Below are 25,729 nucleotides of genomic sequence, written 5' to 3' on the forward strand. Positions count from 1 at the left end.
GAATCCGAAGACCAAAAACATAAACTATATAAAGCCCGGCTGCAGGGAGAATACCCTGGTCCCCTGGTCCCCACATGAGAAGAGGGACATCCTGAGGTAAGAACCCAGGGCCTGTGGCTGCTGAGGAATGAGCCCCAGTCCAAGCATTAGGCTGGGTCAGTCCCAGCTACTGCATCAACTCCCTGTGTGATGTTAGGCAGGAACCCCCACTTCTCTAGACCTGTGAAAGGAGGAGAATAGAACCCCTAAATTCTCTCCCCATCCCAGAATAGTCCAAGGAAACAAATACAGTTATAGAGAAGCAGAGATTTGTAAAGCATGCAATATTACATGCATAAAGGTCCAAAGCAGTGCAGAATTTGTACAGTTCATAGAGTATGGGGAGGTGTGTATTTGTCAGAGTGCATGTGTACCTGAGTCTGTGTGCATGTGCATGGGGGAGAAATATGTGTGTGTATCCAGGTATATGAGCGTGTATGCTTGGAAGAAAGGATATGTGTGTGAACATGTGTGTGCACATGTGTGTGTGCCTGTGTGCGTGACTCTTGCTCTGTGAAATAGAACCTAACTAACACCCGGGCCAAAAGCGAGGTCATAGCACCCTTGATGGTCAGGAAGGCATCATGATGATAACAGCTCCTGGGGCACATGAGCAGCATGAGAGTGGCTCATGGAGAACAACATACGTGGAAGCCGAACCAAGCCTGAGGTGGCTATGGGCCCAGGGGAGGTCACCTGCCCACAACAGGGGCACATTTACTACAGTGAAGCTGAAAGTGGACTTTGGCAGGAATGGAGCACCCCAAGCCCAGGGCACAGTGAGAATAGTGGCTACCTTCAGGGCTGCTTAACTTTTCCCCCAAGGAGCCCCCGCTCCCAGGGAGACTGGGCCCATCACCCCCAGCTGATGTTGGGACACACCTGAAGCAGCTACATGCAGATTCAAAGCATCTTCCCAGAAGTTTCTGTTTCAAAAATAAAAAGGTTTGCTACAAGTACAGTTAGCATTTCAAAACACTGGCTGTCATCATGCTCTGTGTCTGGGCCAGGGCTGCCCCCTGGGGTAACATGCCCAGTTCCAGCAGCAAGCCACTCAGACATGGACACCTCAGAAGCTTTCTGAGCCACAGCATGACCAAGTAGTGTTTTAAGATAATTGGTCCGTTACCAGTGGTGAACTGGAGAGGGATCTGGGGGGCCTAAAGTCAGGGAGACCAGCTGGGAGCTGACCGGGACATGGACAGGGCTAGCCCAGAGGGAGAAAATAGATGGATCCAGAGAGAGGTTATGGAAGAAAAGTCTGACAGCCTAGTAACTGCTGTTGCTGGGAGGTGGTGAGACAGGGGCTCAGTATATAGCGTGTGGAAGGCTCATCCCACTTTCAAAGTATCAGCTGAGGAGGGTGAGCCACGCCCCTTCAAATGTCCTTCCAAACACAAGCTGATATCTAAAAAGGGAACCAAAGGCGATCTGGCCTCTAACCCCCACCCCTCCCTGCTAGGCTCCCGAGCCACTCAGCTGAGGGCCAGGGCTCCCCTGCCAGGCCTGCTTGGACTCCCAGCTGGCCCTGCTGCAGAACTCAGGAAGATACAGCCCAGAGGGCGCTGGCCACCAGCCATCTCTACCCCGACAGTCTGCAGATGGCCCAGGGGAGGTTGTATTGCCTGCTGACTCTCGTCCCACCCGGCCTGACCCTGTGGCCCCAGTGAGTCAGGCTCCCCTCAGCCCACATCAGACTCATTGGCTGAGCTGCCAAGAACAGCTCTGAGCCACCCCTAATAAGAGGCATTGCTCAGCCAAACTCTTACACAACCCACCCCAAGAAAGTCACCTCTCACCTTAGCCCGGCTACAGGCCAAGCCCCCTCTTCTGTTCCCTTGCCCTATCTGTCTAGTCACCAGGCCCCTCCTGGCTTCATCCCCTCCTTGGCCTCCAGGGGGGTGAGCCACCAGCCATGAGCCTATTCTGTCCCAATTCCAGCATCCACTTAGCCCTGCACAGCTGTTCTCTCCCTTCCAGCAGCTGTCTACCCAGCTCAGGGATTAGCAGATCCCCTGGCCCAGGGACCCAGCCTGACTCAACAAGGTCCTGTTGGGGTGATGCCTCTACCTTTGATCCAGTGGCAGATGGTAGAGTCTAGGGGCTTTGCTTGTTGAGCCAAACAGAAAGAAAATAAGAGATCTGACCTAGAGGGGGGAAAAAAAGAAGGCTTAGGATTAATCTCCACAGTGCTTTGAAGTGGAGAAGGGAATCCACTTGTCTTGTGCTGACATGGTGGACAGAACTGGAACCGGCCATGGGTAAGTCCCAGGGCTTGATGTCAGCTCCATGGATCCAAGGCTTTCTCGTCATCAGAGCTGTTCACAATGAGAACAGCCTGCCCCATGGGGCCATAGGAACCCTATCAACAGTCAGAGGCACTAAAAAGATGGATTCCTTCATTACTGAAGAGAGACAAAGAATATTCCTTTTGGTCCTTAGGTTATAGAAAGTTTGGGAAACTCTTCTTTTCTATAATTACATCAGTTGCAAAGTCCTGGGCAAAATTAATTAATTCAACAAATATTTTGGAGAACCTGCTGATCACTTTTCCTTCTCCAGAGCTGCTGTGACCTCAATAACTCAGTTGATTGGAAAATGACATAAATGAGGCCATTTTAGATTCACTCTCCCATCTCCCATGACAAGTTTCCTGGCCTACTTAAAACCCATAGGTCACAGGGAAGGAGAGAGCTTTGAATGTGCACTAATTCAGAGCAGCAAGTCAAGAAACCCCTCCAATCACGGGCCCCTCTCACCTATGACAACAAGAACATGATAGAGAGGGCACAGCCTCTCCCCATTTGCATGGGTGTGTTTTTGCCTTCTTACTAGGAATGGATAGACTTTCAGAGAAAAGGGCCAGGAGGAGAGTTTCTAAGTTAGTACAATAGAGTCAGAGCCATGTTTTGTAAACACTGGAAGAAGAACTGGGGTCCAAATACAGGGACCCCAAACTCTTCGCTGTCAGGCTTCTGATACCCTAGCTTTGTCTTTTATTGCCTGCTGACACCCCTCCCCACACTGCAGCCGGGTCCACAACTGGGATTTCCTGGCACAAATCATGTGTTTCCTCAGGCATTTCCTTGGCCTGGAGTGTGCTCCTCCCCACCACCTAGTATGAAAGCCTGGCCCCCAGCTCTCCAAGGCTGGGAGGTTAGGAAGCTGCCTTCTGCTCCTATAGCTGCCCTTGCCTCCCCTTGGCTATTGCGCCTCTCCTCTGTACTGAATGTCTGTTCCCTCCTCTCTCCCTGCCGCTCTCTGCAGATAGGGCCTGGGCCTCTCACCTCTGCTCCTTTGCGAATAGCCCAAGGGCACACAGTAGGTATTCAACAAAGAGTATTCTCACAAGAAGGATGGAAGAGCTGCTTTGTTTCGGGAGCCTCCTTGAGGAACCATTTCGAACCCTGGCTTTTTGGAGAGATGTGAGGCTGATCCAAACAGCCCTTTCTGTCCACATTTCTAAGGGAAAAGAAGAAGGTATGGGCAGCCAAGGGGAGCATGAGCACGCCAAGCAGATAATTATGTGTTCTTGGAAGCAGGTTTAATGGACTGGCTCAGAGCTGAGCTGGGAACGGACTCTGAGACCTGCGCCTTCAGACGGGACGTGGCTCAGGCAGGGTTTTTGCCGTCCAGTTCTAACAAGTGGCCGACGCCTTATGGAAACTTTTGAAAGGCGCTCTGTTTGGGACCAGCCAGCTTGTACTTCATCTGGTTGCTCTAGCCATCTTTCCCTTCCATTTGGAAGCACAAGAAGAGGGGAAACTAAAAATCACTGAGCGCCGCCTATGTGCCAAGAACCAACTCAGCAATTTTACTGTCCTAACGTCCTACACTGTCCTATAAAAGGAGAGAAAAGGCCCACGCGGTGCCTGGTGGCAAAGAAAATGGTGAAGTTGGGCATCAGAGCAGCAGCCCGTGCTTTTTCCAGACACAGCAACCTTCTTTTTACAAGGTCATTTCTGCTGCACGTCTCACTCCTACCCCAAAGCCAAAATTCCCCCGTTTGAACAGGATAAACATTCCCATGGCAAAGGAACGCTGTGTTCCCCAGAGGAGATGCAATCACGTTGTTCCTGCCGAGGCCACGCAGGCTTATGAAACAGAATGCTGGGCTGAGAGCCTGGACCTGGGCTCGGGGCAGCCACCCCTCCCTTGCACCCCCCAGTTGTACCCCACGAGGCTGTTTAAGTAACGGAAGGAGCCCAGGGAGGGGAAATGTGTCTGATCTTGACTCTGCAACAAGCTGCCAGCCTTGCTGGGTCTCTGCTTCCTGTGTCCATCACGAGGTGGAGAACTTGCTTCAGAAAGTGTAGAGACTTACATCCATGTGAGAAACAACACTGCTTTGTTTTCTAGCACCTTGATTTCTCCATCTGTAACTGAGAATATTGTTTGCATAAAGGAGGGACTCAAAGGTGGAAAAGAAAGCGCCTTTTTGGAGACAACTCTGAAGAATACATCATTTGTGCAATCATTCATTCTTCCATAATTCATTGAGCATATATTAAAAGCTTATTATGCATCAGGCTTTCCCCTGACAAAGTAATCAATAAGGTAACAGGCCCTCTTCTTAAAGGACTCATAATATATATACACATTTTATGTCAAAAGAAATATAAAAATGTTTGCAGTCAGGTGGTTAGGAAATAATTTTTTAAGCTACCCATTCTTAACTCCTGCCTGTATACTTGAGCCCAAGTGGGGAAAAAAATCTTGATTAGATGATAAGCATTGTTTTTAATATTTTAACATTTCTGAAATCAAGATGCATCCTATAATTTTGATTGGCAGCATTTTCTCCTTTCTTGGTGATACACAAAATAAAACTACATCCTACAGTTGATAATATCTTAGATTCAATGAAATACATTGGGGGGGGGGAATGTTGCTTTTCAACTGGATTTTTAATGGATTTCACAGCCACTGAATTTAACACAAACTCCTTCCAGAATATGTCTATTTCATCCAGATGTATGGTGTCACGAAAATCATGTGTCTAGATTTCTAGTTGCTCCTCACTTTTTATCTGAATGAGTTGGAAGGAATCTTGTACCAAAAAGCTAAGATGCTTTGTCACCTCCTGGCCACCAGAGGGAGAGAGAGCATTGAAGAGGGACAGGTTGTCAGGTTTGTTGGCTTTTGCTCTCTTAAACCTTTGCCATTTGCTCCCTCCAAAGTGATCTGAAACTTACTGACACTCACCTGCAGGGTCAGAATAGAGAAAAAGACTCTTTCAGAGCAATATTGCAGCACCAGAAAGAGGAGTTGGTTGGATCTGAATATTTGCAGGTCTTATGCTAAAAATCAACTATTGTTTAATGAGCTCCTCCTAGAAATGAGGACAGGTGCTAGACATGGCAGTGTACTGGCTCAGAAATGCAAGGCTGATGAGTGGTCCCATACCCTCCTTAAGCCATTCAAGTCTTATGAGACCCGCATGGTTTCTAAAGTTCTCCAAGGAAATGTTCCCATTCTCATAGTCACCTGTTGCTTTCTGTCCTTCCTTCCCTCCTTCCTTCTCTCATTTAACTATTTACTATTTGAATACCTACTATGTGCCAGGCACTAAGATAGATGCTGCAGTTACAGCAGTAAACAGAACAGAGAAGGTCACTGTCCTCATGCATCTTAAGTGCCAGTGGGAAATAGATGCTATACAAATAAAATTTAATATTGAATGGTGCAAAAAATGCTATAACAAAAAATACTGGGACGCTGACAGCATGTGACAGGAGAACTTTGTCAGCGGTGCATCTGAGGCTTCTCCGAGTGGTTGTTAAGACAAAGCCTGAAAAACAAGTAGGAGTTACCCAGGTAAAGAGCAAGGAGGAGCACTTCAGGCAGGTAGACCACCATTTACAGAAGCCCTGAGGTGGAGAAGTATGTACTTAACACCTTCTAGGCACTAAAAGGAGGCCAGTATGGAGCCCAGAGACAAAGGGCAAGAGAAACAGGGGATGGCCTAATGGGAACTCGGTGACACGGAGCCTTGCACACTGTGTTAAAGACATATTTTTCTATCTGTAGCCATTGAAAGGATTTAAGCAAAGAACTGCCATAAGTGGATTTGAATATTAATATGACAACTTCTATCACCCTGCGGAACATGGCTTGGAGGAGAAAACTGAGAAGTAGGATGTCCAACTGAGAGCTGCTGGAGAAGTGGCAAGGGATAATGTCAGCCATATAGTAATATTGGACATGAAGGTGTATTTTATAATAGAATTACTGGATTTGGAGAGTGGAGGAGAAGGGAATGTTAAATTTGATTCCTGAGATTTCTGAAGGAACAATTTGGAAGGGGGAAAGGACTTGTCCTTGGATAAGCACCTTTGAGGGAAGAGGACAGGACTTGGGAGGAAACCATTATGAGTTGTTTCACTATATTAACTTTAAGCCACTTCTGGAATATCTACATGCAAGTGTAAACTAGACAATTAAGTCTATGAATCCAATGCTCAAAGCTGGGCTGGAAATAGTAGATTTTGGGGTCATGCACATGCAGAGTGAAGATCAAGCCACGGTGAGAGCTGCGTTAACTGGGTCGGATCATCACTAAAGAGCAGAGGGCCCGGAACAAAGCTCTGCAGATGCTCATATTGATAGGAGGAGTCAGCCAAGGAGAGTGTGAAGGAGCAGCCGGAAAGAGGATCAATATGAAAGCTAAAGAGAGGAGAGTGTATCTGGAGGGATGGTCAAGTCCACAAAGTACCGCTGAGGGGTCGAGTGAGATGAGGACTGAAGCACGTTTGGGTTTGCCAGCATGGAGGTCTCACAGCAAGAGTGGGAGCAGCAGAAACCAGCCTGGGGTGGCTAAGGAGAAAAACAAAAAATACCCAGAGTTCATCTGAGGATGGGAAGCATAAACTTAAAGTAAAAGTAGCCTCCCCACTTATGCAATTTTTCTCTAGCAATGTTCAGTTGTGTGACGAGAGTTGGGTTAACGTGGCTGGGATTTCACCCCACGATAATGAGGGAGGGAGAGGAGGAGGAGCAAGGGAGCTGAAAGAAGGACAATGATGGGCCACGGAATTTAAGTTGGTTCAGGAGAAAAGGGCAGAGGGAGGCCGGTGGAGGTAAGGGGTGGAGTGTCTCCAGGCGGGGGAAAAAACTGTATCAGGGGGCACACTTGACCAGGTGAGCTGGAGCTCCAGGAGGTGGAGGCCAGGGGAGAGAGTCAGGCTTTTGAGATTTCACAGCTTGTATGATGTCAAGTCCATGTGGTGATTATGGAAATCAGTGGCTGAAAGGACGAGGAAAAGCAAGTCACTGGAGCTGAGGAAGAGGAGGATCTGCAAAGTCAGAGAATAAATAATGACTTCGTGTCAGTGAGGTCATTGTCAATGCCTGGATATTGAAGAAAACTGTTAGGATCCTCTAAAGTCTTCATAGAATTAGAAAAGTGAGCAGAAAGTCGGTAACACAGCAGGGAGCACTTACAGGGGGGGTATAAGCTTCAAATAGCAGAGGTTTCTGTACAAGCAAGGTATATAGTGATCTGGAAGCAACAGTGAAGAAAAAGAATTACTCTCATTGGGAGCTGAAGAGGAAATAGCCCAGGGAAATGATGCTAATGCAGGTAGAGAGAGAGGGACTTCATCCCTTTTGGAAAAGAACTCTGCAATCTTTTAGCAATGTCTGCAATGGTAAGTGCAAGGGATGCTAGCCCCCATGCCAGGGATCTTCAATCACTGTCATAAGATACACCATCCTGCAACTCAGGGGAGGAAGCATGGAGCAATGGGAAAAATCTAGATCATACTGAGGAGGTTCAAAATCACCTCTCAAAGAAACTATAAAGTAAATGAAGACATAACTGAACTGGAGGAGGCCAAAGAAGACCAGTTAAGATTACTGAATGCAAAGGGGAGAAGTAGAGTACTACCTGGGACAACCAGCATACATTGGGAAACTGAGGACCTTGGGTAGACATTGTTCCAAAACCAGGTCATGGCATAAACCCTGGCACTAGTGCTCCCACACAGAGGGGGAAGGATGTCCAGCCTGGTGCACATAGCATCAAATAGATTATACCAGAGCTTCTTACTGTTTCTAGGGAAGGAAGTGGGGGAAGGGGCTGGAAAGAACACTGAGGACGGAGGGGAGAGAAGGGAGACTGCAGGTCAACTGTAAACAATATAGTTTCCATAGCAATTAATAAAACAAATTCCTCTTTGATCCCCACTCAAATGGAAGAGCCAGATCTGTGTGTATGTATCAAGGGAAAATACATGTACAGCTAGCTACCACAATAAGATAGTACAATAACCAATATAAAAGGTAGAGGAAAAAATATTCTAGATATCAGAAAAAAGGAGAGACATGTATCCTAACTGGGTGGTCAAGGAAATCTTCACAATGGAAATGGACTTTCTTCTAGACTTGGAAGAACGGGGGTAATTTGAAAGGTAAAGGCCACATGGGTGGGAGAATGGCTCCAGGCCTCTCTGGTAGCACAAGCTACTGAAACAGTAGGTCTCCTGTGTGTCAGGTCAGACCTTATGCCTCCTAAGGTCTCTATGCAGCCTCAGCCAAGCCAAGTGGGCCCCATTCTGACACTCGCTCTTTCCCTTTTTCTCACCAGCTGCATGACCAATGAGTGGCCGGACCCGGAAGGAGATGTCTGATACTCACAGCAGCCCTCTTCTGGCAGAGCCTCTTTCCAGCAGATACAAACTCTACGAGTCAGGGTTAACCAGCCCTAGCTGGCCCTCCAGCCCCCAGGATACACACCCAGCCCTGCCCCTCCTGGAAATGCCTGAAGAAAAGGTGAGGAATGTCCCTTGCAGGGTGTTTCCCAGGTGGGATGGGGATGTGGGGGAGAAGCATAGTGAAAGATGCTGCTTTCCCAACTACCCGATGCATGTGTTACATAATGCCACAGAGGGAACACTGTTCAGGGAGTTTCTGCCCCAAATCAATACGTGGTCACACCCGTAATTTGTCCTACTTGGCCTAAATTAGAAATGTGGCTTGTATGCAATATGATTTTAAGGACAAGTAAGAAGTGCATACTTTTACACACCAGTCTTCCAACCAGTCTCCAAAATCTTGATCCTTAGCCCTGCCCATTTGACTTACCTATTGTCCCCAAAAGGAAAGCCTCCATTCAAACACCAGCCTTTTAGCACTCCTTGAACACAGTAGTGCAGAGGTAGCCTGGCTCTAGCTACTGATGCAGTGGAGGGAAATACTAGCCAGCAACAGCAAACCCTGGGGAGAGGGGAGAACCTGATTCCCAGAGTTGCCACACTACCTTATTTAAAACATCCAGTTTTCAACAAACAATTATGAGACATGTCGAGAAACAAGAAAGTGTGAAACAGGAAATAAAGAAGTCAATAGAAACCGTCCTTGAGGAAGCTCAGACATTGCACTTACTAGAAAAAAGACTCCAAATCACCTTTAGTACAATCAAAGAACAACAAAAAAAATACATCTAAAGAGCTAAAGGAAAGTACGAGATGTATGACCACAATATCTCACAAAATAGAGCATCTCAATAAAGAGGAAATTGTGAAAAAAGAAACAAGTAGAAATTCTGAAGTGAAGAAGTGTAACAGAAATAAGATATTTTGTAGAGGAGCTCAACATCAGATTGGTGCAGTCAGAAGAATCAGGAAATTTAAATACAAGCCAATTGCTAGCTTGTTTGTCTAAGGGATTTTCTGAACTAATTCTGGAAAGCTTATATTTTTTTGTCACTGATCTCTCTGCTCAGTTGGCCTGTTGGCCAGCTAATGGCTGGACAGACATTTTCTAAGGGATCTGCGTACATGTTAGGGCATATCTTCAATACTCATCCAGAAGGTTTTCAAGCCTACCTTAGCCTTCACTTTCTGCTTGATTAAGACTTATACTCAGCCAGGTGAGAGTTTAGGGACTTCTCAGTTCCCCATTGAGCATGCACACTGTCCCAGACATGTGCCAGCCCTACGTATGCATGAGGTTTCCTAGATTCACAGAAAAGTGTCCAAGATTTTTTTTAAATATTTTATTTATTTATTTTTAGAGAGAGGGGAAGGGAGGGAGAAGAGAGGGCAAGAAATATCAATGTGTAATTGCCTCTTGCGTGCCCCCTACTAGGGACATGGCCTGCAACCCAGGCATGTGCCCCAGCGGGGAATTGAACCAGTGACCCTTTGGTTCGCAGGCCGGCATTCAGTCCACTGAGCCACCCCAGCCAGGGCAAAATGTGCAAGCTTTTTGAAACCTGTTTTGGATATCCCATTCCCCAGGTGATCCCATTAAGCTTATTGACAAGCTCATTGCTTCCCTCAGCTGTTATCCAGTGCCTCAGGCACAATTTTTTCCAGTGTTCTCAGTCTTCATGGTGGAGAGAATGTTTGGAGATTATTTTTACTGGTATCTTCAAGGCATTTAAGTTTTGATGCAGGTAAGAGGTTGGAGAAATCTATAGACCATCAATGTACAATTGAAATATAATGTGAGCCACATATGTAAGTTTAAATTTCCATTAACCACATTTTTAAAAAGTAAAAAGAAGCAAGTAAAATTAATTTTAATAAATTTTGTTTATCCTAATATATGAATATATATTATTATTCCAATATATTCAATATAATCAATATAAATTATCACTGAGACAATTTGCACATTATGTTTTTATACTATCCTTTAAATTCAGTTGAAGCACATCTCAGTTTAGACTAGCCACAGTTCAAGTGCTCAATAGCCATATGACCTATTGGCTACTATACTGGACAGTGTAGCTTTAGAATAAGGAACCCTAGCCAAGAGGTCCTCAGACAGAATTGAGGGGGTATGAACTTGGATGGGGAAATTAATTTATCTTTATATTTATTAACCTCCAACAAACTTTAGTATTTATTTCAATTATGAATATAGGATATGAACCGTCCTATTCGAACATCCAAGATTTTTGTCATTGTCAGACTGGGTTCTCCAAGAAGCTGACCCAGAGATTTGAATGTAAGAAGTTTACAGGGGCCCTTACCTGCATGGCTCAGTTAGTTGATCACCATCCGGCAAAGGGAAAGGTCACTGGTTCAATACCCAGTCAGGGCACACGCCCGGGCTGTGGACCTGCTCTCTGCTTGAGGTGTGTCTGAGAGGCAATCGACTAATGTTTCTCTCACACATCAGTGTTTGTCTCTCTCTCTCTCTTTATCCATCCCTTCCCCTTTCTCTAAAAAGAAATAAATAAAATCCTTTCTAAAAAAAGAGAAGTCTGCATGGGTATGTCACCAGGGTCAGTGTTTGCAGAGAAATGAGGCAGCAGGGTTAGACAGAAGAACTTGGGCTGCGATGCAGTCGCAGTAAAGGCCCAGCTGCTCCTGTGGTGAGTTCTGGGGCTGGGATGGCTCTGCAGAGCTGTCCTGACCTGGAGTTGAAGATGCCCCAGATATTCACTCTTCACTATTTTGAAATTATAGCAGATATTGGATCTGTCACACCTATACATGCATCACAGGTTTTTTTAAATATTATGATAATTGTATTTCAATGTAATTCATTTTCTTTGTAATCCTACTTACTTTATTTACAAACATTACATTCTGTAAAGAAGTTCATAGGCTTATAAAGCTGCCAAAAGGGATCTGTGGCACAAAGGGTTAAGAAACCCTGCTATGAAGAAAGCATAATAATCCCGGGAACAGCAGGCCTGTGCAGGGTACTCTGGGCAGCATTAGACAGTGCATATTTGTCTTATGATCCTTTATATCAAGAAAAACAAACAAACATGACTACCTTTTTTACCCCCAAATGCCCCCGCTCTCTCAAAACTATATTATCTGATATTTTGTCATGGCTTCTCCTGAAAGGATCTCAGGTCATCCAATGAAGAAAGCCACATCGTGAAAATTGAAAAGCCCCATGAAAGAAGTAAAAGGAGAGAAAGCAGAGCCGTCCCCCGGGGCTCTGCAGGAAGCAGGGGCATCAGCCTCTTCCAAGCAGTGGGCTACCTCACGGGCGAAATGAAGGAGTGCCGGAGCTGGCTGAAAGGTAAGCAATTGCCCAGGGAAGAAGCAGCTGGCCAAGCTGGAGAGACAGCCCTCCCTCTGGCTTGGACCTAGGAAGCCACTCCCCCACTCCCCCACTCCCCCACAGCGGTGGGTGCTTCAGCCCTGAGTTGATTCCAGGAGGGCATAACATACCCTACTGACTTGGATCCCTAAGGTTTCAGAATTCAATGCATTTCACAAATTTTAGTTCTTTGAAAATTCTTCACTCCTTCATGGAATAATGGAATAGCTATAGGATAACCATTTAGCTACATATAAGCCATTTCCCAAATGAGCTGATTGGTCATTCTCTCATTTTTCCTAGCCATGTAGTATGTGCCAAGAAAGTATTGGCCTCACCCTCTCCCATGTCCAGGGTTCTTTCCCTGTAACACCTTCCTTCTCCTCATTTCCCTAAACTGAATGTTCCAACAAACACTCCTCACCTCCCTGCCCCCACCTGGACAGGCTGTCCTGGAAACCAAACCAGAGAAAGAGGCAGGATGCATGTCCCCTCTTCTGGACTTGGCTTCCTCCAGGTCCTGACTCCACACTGATTTTCACAACTGGGCTAAAATCATTTCTTTCCCAGCTTCCTTTTTCCAGACTACTTTGTTGCTCAGTTACCAGCCCTTAATTGAGTCATAGAGCACTACAAATAAAGAGTGCCCTCCCCTCTCCACCTCTTCTCTTAGATCAATGAGTTTCCCTTAGAATGCTCGGGAGGCTTCCTTGCCAGCTGAGCCAATGGCTACAACGGTGGCGTTAAATTGGTCTCAGCATGGTGCCTCAGTCAGTACAGCAAAAACTAACACCCGCCCCAGACTGATTGCCGGGCCTCTCAGAGATGGGCTGGGTGCCAGGCTCAGTGAGGGGAAATGTCCTGGCTTGTGCATCCCTGTCTGTCTTGGATGCCACACCAACCAGGGGTCCAGCAGGGAAACACCGGCTGGACCCGCTGATGGCTCTGCCTGTCTCTTTCAGATAAGCCGCTGGCCCTCCAGTTCACAGACTGGGTCCTGAGGGGGGCTGCTCAGGTGATGTTCGTCAACAACCCTCTCAGTGGGTTCATCATCTTCATTGGGCTCCTGATCCAGAATCCCTGGTGGACAATTTCTGGGGGTCTGGGGGCAGTGGTCTCAACCTTAACTGCCCTCGCCTTGAGCCAGGACAGGTGAGTCCCATTCTACGTTGGTCTTGGGTCTTGAGGCAGGCAGGTGGAGAGGTGATTACTTCCTATCAACCAGGCCAAGGTCTCCTGAGTGTCAGCTTTGAACAGGTCAGTGGAGATCCTTACAGACTTAAACTGCTCCTATGCTCACAGCAAATGACAGTGCCAGGCTCCACTGGACTGCAGAGCCTTCTGGAAACACTCCCTCTGAGGTAGGTGCAGAAGAACACTTAAGCATTTCCTCCCCCTTGGAGCTCGCAGTCTAGTTCAGAGAGATAAGACTAACAGGCAAGAAATGTCTCAGAATAATATAAGACAGCATGTAATGGAGAGTTCAGAAAAGGCAAATTTAAGACAAATATGTATCAGATAAAAATCCAACCCTTTAATTTGTCTTCCAAAGCCTTCTCTGATGGACCCACCCTACCTACCACTCAACTTCGCTCTCATTCCCAGTTGAGTACTTTTGCTTCTGCCTATCTAATCCTACTATTCCCTCAATCTCTCCTCCTCCAGGGAGCTTCCCCTGGTTACCCCAGTGCACTCTGACCGTTCCTTTTTCTCTGAACAATCACAGAATATAACCCATTACTATACTGGATAGTTCTCCAGTCACTTTCTGAGTCCTCTCCCTGGCTGTGTTCTAAGCATGTTTAAGATGAGACTTAACAAGTCTCACTTAAGAAAGCCCAGCTCAAGTGTTCCATATTCTAGTCCAGTGCCTAGAAAACATTTGAGTTTCATTGTTGATAAAATACGTTAGTACCATGTTCTACACCACACGTGCATAACCCTAGGCACCCTACACACAGGTCCTTCCAAAGAACCACGATTTCACCACCGTCTGTGACGAACCACTGACACAACCTCATATCCTGATCAGAACCTGCACCAGCCCCCTCCACCACCACCACACCAAGTATCCCACCTACAAGACCACACTCCCACTAGTCCAGACACTGTATTTAAAGATGATAACTCAAGGTCAGCAACACTGATGCTGCAGTGTCCTGATGAAACATGATCCCATTGAAGATCCTTTTGGCCTTGGGGTTGAACCTAATTTTATATTTTTGATGGTCAGAGCAAGGATGTAAGATAATGGGTTTCCTTTTGACAACCAAACCCAGGAGCTACCAAAGTTTTGGTAAAGAAGAGTTCTAGGATAGCACTCTCCACAGGGAAGGGCAGCTGCGAAGGCAGCCATTAGGGGTCCCCCAAATTTTATCTCCCCTGGGTTCCCTTATCCCCATTACCCCAGCTACATGAAGCCACTGCAGCTGCAGGGCCCCCCACCAGGGGGGCCAACCATTTCTGCTTGGTTTGCCTTAAGCAGCTGGTACTTAAAAAAAAAAAAAAGAACTAAATTCTAACACTGAACACAAAAGGGAAAGTGTAATGAAAATGCAAGCACAATTAAAAATAATGATTGTTCCCAAAACACAGGTTTCTTCTCCTTAGATAGTTACTCTAGTCCCAGGGAGATTCTGAAGAGCAGTGGTCTTCCCTGCCGCCTGCCCCCTTCTCTTTCCAGTGCCCCGATCTGCAGCTGCCCCACACAATCCTGGCCTCCACTCCCAACCACCTCTCTCTCTTACACACACCTCCCTGGTGTCACACCTCAGATTTCTTTTAGATTTCCCACTATATGTAGCAATCTGAGCCTCCCCTGAGAAGGAGAATTTAGACACAGAGAAGATAAAAGTACCTAATTTAATTCTAGATCAGCAAAGGTGATCAAGTCATGTGTATGTATATATATATGTGTATCTGAAAATGTACTGGCAGCTATGTGATTGCGCTACATTCATCGAATAAACTTGACTTTCTTCTATGAGTAACAGGAGAGAGGGACCATGAAATTTGAATGCAGAGTAACTCTGTTTTACTCCAGGTCCGCTATCGCCTCCGGACTCCACGGGTACAATGGGATGCTGGTTGGACTGCTGATGGCCGTGTTCTCCAAGAAGTTTGACTATTACTGGTGGCTTCTGTTTCCTGTGACCTTCACCGCCATGGCCTGGTGAGATACCTCATTCTCTCCGCTCACAGACCCACAAAGCCCCAAGATGGTTGTGTCTTATACTGGATGGGGACATGCACCATCGTAGGGCCCAGTGTCTTCAGAGTCAGACTGGTTTGTCCTGAAAGGCACTGTGAAAGTCCATGAGTTCAACTGCAAGCCAAGAGGATCATTTTTTAATTTGAAATGACAGGGACCCTAGAGCAACAAAGCACCACATGTTTGGTTCTGTGCTCATAGTCTCCCTTGCATGACAGGCTTCATAAGGAAAAGCTAACATTTACTGAGTATTTCCTACATGCACAGTCCTAAGCAAAGTAGAGCTATTATTGCCCTAATTGACAGAAGGAAAGACTGAGGCATTCAGACCTTAAGTAACTTGCCCCCAGGGCACACTCAGTAAAAGGCATCAGGGTTGGCATTCTGAACCCAGAGCCTATGCTATTAAACTCCAGGCTATATGGTCATCATCTATCCTGTGGCCAATCCAAGATCCAAAAGCTGTAAACTTGCTTGTGACAGAAGCATAGAGCTTTCCTGGCCCAGAACGTCTATATTTAAAGCATAGACTCTGAATGAGATGCATCAGTTGAGATCTTACTGTGAAATCACCTCATTTTGCAGAAGAAAAAGAAAAAAAACAATGTAGGAAGAGTATTAAGAAGAAATATCCAACGAGTGTGGGGTGTGCTAGGTCTTTTACTCACATGAGCCTCAGATCACTTGCATCTGCAGCAGGTCTGGAGTGTCCGAAGGTGTCTGTAGCGTGCTCGCTGTCACACACAGGCAGAACCCGTGTCCCCAACCCCTGTGCTCACCTCCCAGACATGCTGACTGACTTTTAGCATCCCTAAGAAGTAAATTCCTTTCCTGGTGTCAAAGTCTAGAGTAACTAAAAGTAGTTTAATTTGGTTTCAGTACTGTTCCATTACTTTTTAGTAGTGCTTGCAAATAAATTACTACATTAAGCATCCTGGGCAATTTATGTTTCTTCTTAGGGTCTCCTTCTCAGTCTATCAGAACAAGCAACTAAAGCAGTCATTTCTATGGGGATTTCCTTAATGTCTCCTGCAGGCACCTCTCATTTTCCCTCCACCCCCACCCCGACCGCCACCCCGCACCTGTAAGGAGTAGGAGGACTTGTCTTCATTTGCATACATTTGGTTTATGACTGCATAGGTTGAACCCCTCAGCACAGCTCCTCAAACACATTGCACTGGGTGGTAGTTTGTCTCCAGTGCCCCCACCCCACCCTTTCTTCCCAATTTTAAAGATAAAACACCACTGAGCATGCTACTCCGGGCTGAGCTCTGGGCTACTACTGTAGTTGTTCACTCATCTCCTATAGTCCTTGAAATAGAACCCACAAGGGAGGTCTTAGTAGTTTCATTTTCCAGGTTTGTCCAGCAAATATTTGCCTTGGTTCTGCTATGTGCAGGGAGTATTCTAGGTGTTGGGGATCATTGTGAACAAGAGAAGGTTTCCATCCTCCTAGAGCTGACATTTTTCTTGGCAAAGATAGAAATAAATCCATGAACTGATTAATTAAAAAGATCTTCTCAAGATATGATAAGTATTTTGAGGAATGAAAAATGAGACAAATGGAACAGAGAGTAATTCCAGACATGGGTGTCAGGAAGGCCACTTTGCAGAGGGGACATTTGTCCTAAATGATAAATAAGGAGGCACCTGGCATCTGAAGACCTGGGGGAAGGATGCTGCAGGCAGAAGCAGCAGCACAGTCACAGATCCCAACTGGAGAAGTGCAATGTGTTGAAGAAAGGGACCAGTGGGGTGGGAGCCCTGAGCGGAGGAGGCAAGGCAGGAGGTGAGGGCAGAAGAGGAGGAGGGCCAGACCCCCTATGCCTTGTAGCACCAGTGAACCTTTGGATTTTCATTACAACTGTGATGAAAAACAGTTAAAGAGTTTTAAGCAGAGGAGTGATAAGGTATAGTTTAAATTTAAACAAACCACTCAGCTTGCCATATGGACAACAGATTTTAACTGGACAAGAGTAAATGCTAGAGGCATAGTTAGGAGTTGGCTGCCATAGCCATAAGGGCTGAGAGTGGTTAGGAGTAGAGTGATGTCCAGGAAGGTGGTGAGGAGTGGTTGGGTTTGGGTATATTTTAAGGAAGGTAGAGGCAACAGAACTTCCTGAGAGGCTGTGGAGTATGGGGGTTGTGGGAGATGACTCAGATACTCCTATAATTTGCCTGAGCACCTGGGTTGATGGAGAAGACTAAGAAAAACAGATTGGTGGTTGGAGACAGGATGCAAATGGACGGTTCTCTTTGGACATATTAAACTTCAAACTTCCAAGGAGAGATGTTGAGTAGGTCATTGAATGTACAAATCTAGAACTTAGTGATATGGTCAAGATTTGGAAGACAGAAACATATAGAAGATATTTTTGTCCATGGGACTAAAGCTATTACCCAGAGAGAGAAGATTTAAAGAGAGAAAGAAAGAAAAAAAACCCAAGAAAGAGTCATAGGAGCCTCTCATATTTAGAAATTGGCAGGAGAGGTGAAGGACCACTGATGGAGAATTGAGAAGGAGCAGCTGGAGAAGTCAGAAGAAAACTAAGGATGTGCAGTTGTAGCAAGTCAGTCAGAAAGTGTTTCAATCCAGTCAGTGTGTCCAAAAGTCCAATGAAGAGGGCAGGGAATGACCATGGATTTGCCAAGATAGATGTCATTGGTGAACTGGACAAGAATCATCTCCACTGCATGGGGAGAACTCTGGTTAGAGTGGGTTTAGAAAAGAATGGGAGTAGGAATATTGGGGGTAGCAAAGATAAAGACTACTTTTCAGGAGTATTGCTGTGAATAGAAGCAGAGAAATGGGGCAATGACTGAGCAGACATCAGATTAAATGGGAAGGATTTGTAAAGGTGAAAGATAGAATATGTTTGTATATTTATGAGACTGATTCAGAGAAAAAGGGGAGAGAGGAGAGAATCTGTCTTTGAGACAGATTGGGTCCCAAAGCACCAGGAAAAGAATTAGCCTGATAGAGGGGCAAGAACACTTTCATTGGCAGAGAGGAGAGTATGTGGACCCAAGGCAGTTGGAGTGTGGATCCTTTGGTTGGAGAAATGAAGCATTTCTCATCTTGCCATTTCTGTTTTCTGAATGAAGTAAAGCAAGATGGTTAGCTGACACTCAAGGGAAGCACATGTGAAGATTTGAGGAGAAAGAAGGAAGCGTGAAATAGTTGTCTCAGGATTGGAGAGTTAATTTGCTAGGAAAGTGTAATAGGGTTTTCAGACAGTCTTACATGCCCATTTGTAATTCATAGTCATTAATTAAAAGTAGACCAATCAACTAGATCATGTGATTTCATATTTTGTCTTGAGCTCACAGAGTGCAGAAGTAGGGTGTCAGGTGTCTAGGGTGTCTGAACCCTTCTAAGGAAACTAAAGGTAAGGAAGATTAATTACCTAATTAATCACAGCCTGCAGTTAGAACTTGCACCTACTTCCCTCTTTCTCCAAAATCTATGTTCTTCCCAAGGAAGAAGCCAAGAAGAGAAAGAACACAAACAACTCAAGGTTTCATTTTCACATGGTGGTTCCCAGAGCAGCTCAAAGTACTTTAACTGAATCTAATCCTGTGTGTAATCTATGTGCCATAGCTACCTCCTCCTAGAAGGCCAGACTCCTAAAATATCATCACAGTCCAGCATAGCAGCCATTGCACAGCTTAATGATCCAAAGGTAATATATGATATTAAGTAAGAATTACATTTTGTTCAGCTTTCTTGGTTTAACTTACAAGGAAGTATTTAAATTATTTTAAAAAGCTTTCTGTTCAAGACAAGTTATATAACTTTTACATTTTGTTTCTCAAAGGTACAGCCTTAAATTGAACTCCCTATTCCCAATCGCAAATCAATGAATCAAGGGGGCCAGGAATGACTGTGCCAAGAAAAAAGGGCAGTAAATGGCGCGGTGGCCAGCACAGATGAGATGGTGTAGACCTAAGAATGATCACAGTGATGAACCCTTTGTTTCTTCCATCTTCAGCCCAATTCTTTCTAGCGCCTTGAATTCTATCTTCAGCAAGTGGGACCTCCCAGTCTTTACGCTGCCCTTCAACATCGCAGTGACCCTGTACCTGGCAGCCACAGGCCACTACAATCTCTTCTTCCCTACAACACTGATAGAGCCCGTGTCTTCAGTGCCCAACATCACCTGGACAGAGATAGAAGTGCCCTTGGTAAGTTACCCCATGGCAGAAGATTTGGGCCCCCTTGCTTCCACCACAGACCTGCTCATTCATGGGTTTGTATATCAACCAGGCTCTCGGCCTCTCTACACACCTCTCCCTCACATGGTGGGCCTGGTGTGGAAGAGGACAGGAAAGGGTCACTGCCACCTCCACATGCTCTTTCAACAAACCTTTCTTGAAGACCTACTCTGTGCTAGGCACTTTGTCAGACACTGGACTACGTGTGAACAACAACATCCCTGCCTTAGTGAAGCTTACATTCTGCACAGAAAAACAGACAATAAATGAGAGTCCATATGTGTTCAGTTGACAGTATAGAATGGTGGGATTGAAGGGAAAATATTATATAAAATGGATAGTTGGGTGAAAGGGCAAGACACTAAAAAAAATGTTTCAAATTAGGATTTAAAAGATATTATCAATAGAATGGGCAAGTGAATTTTCATGCGCCTTCCATATGAATGTTTCTTAAGCAGGGGTGATTTTGCCCTCCTGGTGAAGTAGACAATGTCTGCAGACATTTTTTCATTGTCAAGGCTGGGGATGTGTGGGTGTTACTGGCATCTAGTGAGTAGAGGCCAGGGATGCTGTGAAACATCCTACCATGCATAGGGCAACCCCCTCACCACAGCAAAGAATTATCTAGTCCCAAATGTCAATAATGCCAAAATTGACAAACTGTGTTTTGTACCCTACTATCCCAAATGTACATATTCATTTATTCTACTCATCTCTAGACATCATAGATGAAGGGATGTAATAGAAAGCTAACATAAGGTAATATATATAGAACTGTGACATTTTGGCCCTGTTAACAAACCTTGAGATAGCTAACAGCTAACATTAAGGCAAGCTTATTATGCATTAAATGCTATTCTAAGCCCTCAGCTTAGTAACTCATTTAACCCCCATAAAGACCCCATAGCAGAAACATTATCATCATCCCCATTTTACAGATAAGAAAACTAAGGCACAGAGAAGGCACCTTGTGCAAAGTTAACCTGCAGCTAGTGCCTGAGCTTCCAATCCAGGCAGCCTGACGCAGAGCCCAAGCTTCAAACCACCACCCCCTCAGGGCACAGCAGGCCCTGCATGCTCAGCTGGGAGCATAACAGCGAAGTGAACCCCTCTGCTCTCAACGCAGCACCCCATGACCCCGTGCCTTTCAGGGTTGGAGGGTTCTTTACATTCCTCAGAAATCTCCCTTCATTTTCCATGCATTAGTTCTAGCTCTCCTTTTTAAAGTAATTTAGAATATTGTTTCCATGGCCACCTTTTGAATATTTGAAAACACTACTTTTGTCCTCAAATACTGTTTGTGTGACGTGATTTCTGAGCCCTCTCCCCACAGCCATGCCTGTCATCTAGATGTGCTTGAACCTCAGTGTGGCTCCGCTGCTGGGTATTCAGCCCCAGGCCACCATCTGGGGCGGGGTGGACAGTGCCGGTCCTCCAGGGACAGGCACACTGCAAAGCTAACCCTATCCAAAAAGAAACCCCCCACCACCACCCGCCCCTAGTGGCAAATGCCGTGGCCAACCATTTTTAAAGTTTTTTTCTTTTTAAAGTTTTGTGTAGGGCTGGGGCTACAGTAGGATCAGAGGCAGGGTTAGGGCCTAAATCCAAGAAAAGAGAAAACACAGAAGCCTGCGTTTAAGGGAAAGCCTGCCCTCTACAATGGAACATGGCTGGGGTAGAGGCAGGGACCAAACTAACTTCGATAGAATAGTCCATGATCAGCCATCCAGCCATCAGGCACATGGCTTTTGGGGCACAAACCTGCTGTCCCAAAGCTACACCCATGAGGCATGGTCCAAGTGACAGCTGCAGTGACATGTGCTGTTGCCAGAGAGAAAGGCCACCCACGCATCCTGTACTATGTAGCTATACAGTCCAGTGCTGCGGGGACCAGAGCGGACAGGGCTACAGGGAAGAGACACCTCTTGTTCCTCTTCAAAATAAACATTGAGAAAGTGGTAGGACCCAAATCCACATACCCTGAACCCCAGGCTCACTCTCTGAGCTCCCCAATGCACCACCTCTCTGACAACAGGCTCCTTCTCTTCCTCACCATCCACAGCTGAGTTTTGAAGAATCAATGCCATTTCCCTCTTTCTCTTTCAAGCAATGAAGGGAGTGACTTCCTTTTTGTTGAACGGGCATGTTGTTGTTTCATGAGGATTATTCGGAGAATGAGGAGGCTGGTGCTCAGTAAATTTCCACGCACACCTGACTGCCCCTCACACCAGGGTGTCAGCTGTGTCCTGGAGAGCAGCGCGAGGGGAGGGCCGGCTGCCCGGGGCCACAGTTCACCCGGCTAAAATATGGGTCCCGGTGGAGGAAGCTTCATTCTAAATCCAGGCTCCACTCCAAGGCAGCTTGTCCCCTCATTCCTCTCATTCTTGACTGCTTGGGCTTAAAACCCATGTTCCCAGATGGGAAGGTGGGAGCTGGATCCCCCTCGGCATCCTGCATTCCTCAGGCTTTGGGAAATCGTGGAATATTTACCGAGTAGATTTCCAGCCTGTTCCCCCACTTCAGCTCAGTTCCCTGGACTTGTACAAAGCGTTTCCAGGGCTCTTCTAAACAACACAGGGTCCCCGCCCTGTCATTCTTTGCACAAGTCCATAGGATCTGGCCTAAGCAGTGCTTGGTTATTAAAAGGCCACCTACTCAGAGACAGGGAGGCACAAAGCTTAAGAGCTCTCTGAGACTCCTTGAACAAAGAAATCAGGCTAACTTCAGAATTCAGTCAGGTTGTTAAAAAGTTAAAAATTTCACCAATGGAAGAAAGACAATTAATTTCCAACATCTACAGTAGATTATCAATAACTAATCCATGGATCCCCAAATCTGTTGCACATTGGAAAGTCCTGAGGCCCCGGTCATGCTCCACACCAGCTAACTCAGAAAGTCTGCAGAGGAGCCAGTCATCAATATGTTTTTAAAGATCTTTTGGTGATTCCAATATACACAAAGTTTAGAAACCACTAAGCTAATCAATAGTAGTTATTAAATGCCCATTATGTACCCAGCCATAAGGGAGCCCTGTCCTCAAAGAAAACATGGGCCCTGGTCATGGAGAAAAGCGTTTTAAAGCTGGAGGATTGTCTGCTAGTGCAGCCTCCTCATTACAGAGAAGGGCACCAGAGCCCTGAACAAGGAGGGGACATGCCCACAGTCACACAGGACCTTGTGCAGATCCCACCTGAAAGCTGGAGCCCTTGACCCTCCCAGACAGTACTCTCCCTACCCTGCCAGTCTCCCTCCCTTCCTTTTTGCCATCAAAGGACAGCCAAAATGTGGGTGATGTAGTTTGAACAGAAAAAGGCCACCTGACATCACTTCCAATTAATCATCTTCAATTCCAACATGACCAAATGGCACTCGGGCTCAGGGAGGTTGGGCCGCGTGCTCTCCTCCAGATGTTCTTCACATTACCTTTCTTCAATGCTGAGTGCTCTTCCACAGCAGGGAAGTGCCTCCCCCTCATGATCCCCAGGGTGGCCCTGAATGTGCATCAGCCACCAACAGGCTAGGGGTCAAGCTCAGAGGCTGTAGCCTGGGCTTGGCCACCAATGTGCTGAGTGACCTTTGGTCCGATCATCCATCAAAATGCCCTAGACTATTCCCAATATTCCTGGAATATTTCTAGGATTTCAGAAAGTCTAGAGGAATTTTGTAGTATGCTAAAACCCCTAATGTCAGTCTAGAGAGAAAGTGTCCTCTGGTTCCCTCGAAGCAGAAGCCATGTGTCCCTCAGAAACACTGAGGCCAGCCCCCATGTTGGGGAGCCCCACTTGGTTTTGCATGAGGGATGCTCAGATGCCTTGTAGGTGGTGGAGTGAGGAGCTATTTGTTCCAGCTGGTGCCCTCCCATCTTCTCTCACCTGCTGGAGGGCACAACCATACTCCTGTTCCACCCCATTACCCACCCACTGCCCCAGGAATGGCTCAGTCCAAGCCCCATGGCCTAGTCTGTGCATTATCAGCCCACACTCCACTCACCTGGATCCTACTTACTTTGCAGCTGCTACAAGCCATCCCCGTCGGGATCGGTCAGGTGTATGGCTGCGACAATCCCTGGACGGGTGGCGTGTTCCTGGTGGCTCTGTTCATCTGCTCACCACTCATCTGTTTGCATGCAGCCATTGGCTCAATTGTGGGGATGTTAGCAGGTAGGGTGGGGCCTCTCTCTGCAGGGATGACGTTCTTAAGGTCTTCCTCCCCGACACACAACAAATGTTCTAGACTCACTATCTTCACTGGGCTTTTTAAACACTATCAGGGGAAGGAACTTACTTTTCTGTTTTTTGACTCTCCAAAGGGAACAGATTGTATTAGTGGGACATGTGGAGAGAGGCAAGGGGGATGAAGACCCATTGGCCAGCAGACTGAGCCCCTAGGAGCTGAGGGGTGGGAGAAAGTGGTGGGGAGCAGAAGCTGACCAGGCAGGGGCGCAAGTGAGCTGACACTTTGAAATTGTGAGTAAACTAAAAGAACAAATGTTCTCAAAAATTGTATTGCCACTTGAAAAATGGTTTAATATTTCTCCATATATGGACATATGTGCACACACATTTATATGTGTGTATGTGGACAATAGTCAGAAGTTAGAGTTCAGGGCATTGGGAATAGGAACCTATTGACTTATTCCAATATTTTTCGAAAACATCTTAGAAGAACTGTTTTAAAAAAAAAAGTTATCTGGAAAAAATTTCAAACTTATCAAAAATAAAAGTAACACAAGAAGCACCCATAATTCTTTACCCAGATTCACCTGTTGTTCACAGCCCACCCATTTTACTATTTCTCTACCTCCGTTTATCTATGTGTGCACATTCACACTTTTGTCACCCATTGGAAACAGAATGTTTTCAACTGAAATCTTTCTTGCTGAAAATGCAGCTGCTCTGGCCAAAGAGAAGGTCTGGAGTCCCATGGCCTTGTCCACCCCTCACCCTGGAAGCAGCCATACATCAGTGTGAAATCTCTGAAAAACTGTTTGGAAACCACTTCTCTCTCTCAATTGTTGGTTTCTAAAGACCAGACACTATCTGTAGGTGTTCCTTTTGTGGGTGAGGGTTGGGGGTGTAGGGGGAATGGCTGGAAGGAGACTACCCTGAGTCCTAGCACCAGCCACAAGGTGGCCTTGGTGCTGTGACCCAGAACCAGCCAGAAACACCAACCTTGTCCCACAGCCCTGACAGTGGCCACGCCCTTCGAGATGATCTACATGGGCCTCTGGAGCTACAACTGCGTCCTCTCCTGCATCGCCATCGGAGGCATGTTCTACGCACTCACCTGGCAGACCCACGTGCTGGCCCTCGTCTGCAGTGGGTATTTGGAAAAGCTGACAACCAAGTTACTCTGCTATTTCTCCCTCCTCTACCCCATACCCTTGGTGATGGAAAAGCCAGGAGGACCACTAATCAGAACTGAGCACCAGTGATAGAAAGACCAGTGGCCGGGGTCTTTCACGGCTAAGGGACTTGAGGTTCCCCCTCTGTCAGCTAGAGTCACACTCACTATTACTGCTGTTATAGTCACACAGCACTGGAACGCTGACAAGGAAATCACATGTGCATGTCCTTGCGTGCTAGTGGCAGCATTCCTGCTCCCAATAATTCTTCATTCACCAACGGTTTGTAGGGCACCAGTAGGTATGAGGCATGGCAGACACATGGTGACCACATCCTTATGAAGACATGGTCTAGCAGAAGAGAAGTCATTGCACAGTTATTAAGGTTGTGATGTCTAAAAAGATGTTTGGAAAGATCTAGTGAGAGAGTGTACCTGGGAACACTGAGATCTAAGAAAAATGACACATAGCTCTGTGGAAGCTTGAATTTCATAAAAAGAGAACGCTGTGTCCAAAGACAAATCAGCCACAATCTGTGCCCAGCAAAGCACCATGCTCTGTGAACTCACTTAACCCTCCCAAGCTCACTGCTGGGCATAGTTGTCAACCCATTTTACAGATGAAGAAATGAGACTCAGCGGGGTTAGCAAACCTAGAACACAACTACTAATGGCAGAAGCAAGATTCAGACCCCAGTCCTATCTTTCCACCAGCCTTCCTGCCCTGGTTTCCTTACATCACCTGGAAACAGCAGGATTTTAATAAGCAAAACTAGAAAAAGGTAAAGGGCAGAATACCATTCAGAAGAGCTTTTTTTTTGTTTTCTCCCACTTCAGTGTGAAAAAGCTGAGTGACTTTCATGTCCCTTGTATATCCGTCAGCAGCCAGCACAAGGGTGGACATGGAGA

The 25,729-nt window shown here is 46.2% G+C and overlaps 1 protein-coding gene across 1 annotated transcript in view; it reads left to right on the top strand.

Annotated features, from left to right (window-relative positions):
- Window positions 1-8,637: 8,637 nt before the first annotated feature.
- The window catches only part of SLC14A2 (solute carrier family 14 member 2), a 52,861-nt gene continuing 35,769 nt past the window's right edge, over window positions 8,638-25,729 (top strand). Inside the window, exons 1-7 of the mRNA XM_054583855.1 lie at window positions 8,638-8,811; window positions 11,850-12,030; window positions 13,014-13,203; window positions 15,095-15,223; window positions 19,255-19,447; window positions 23,490-23,637; window positions 24,661-24,795. Of these exons, the coding sequence (XP_054439830.1) occupies window positions 8,638-8,811; window positions 11,850-12,030; window positions 13,014-13,203; window positions 15,095-15,223; window positions 19,255-19,447; window positions 23,490-23,637; window positions 24,661-24,795 (1,150 nt within the window). The remainder of the gene's footprint in view (window positions 8,812-11,849; window positions 12,031-13,013; window positions 13,204-15,094; window positions 15,224-19,254; window positions 19,448-23,489; window positions 23,638-24,660; window positions 24,796-25,729) is intronic.

Source organism: Pteronotus mesoamericanus, unplaced genomic scaffold (assembly GCF_021234165.1).
Source record: "Pteronotus mesoamericanus isolate MK-2021 breed Mesoamerican mustached bat unplaced genomic scaffold, CSHL_Meso_final contig_74, whole genome shotgun sequence".
Taxonomy (NCBI): Eukaryota; Metazoa; Chordata; class Mammalia; order Chiroptera; family Mormoopidae; genus Pteronotus; species Pteronotus mesoamericanus.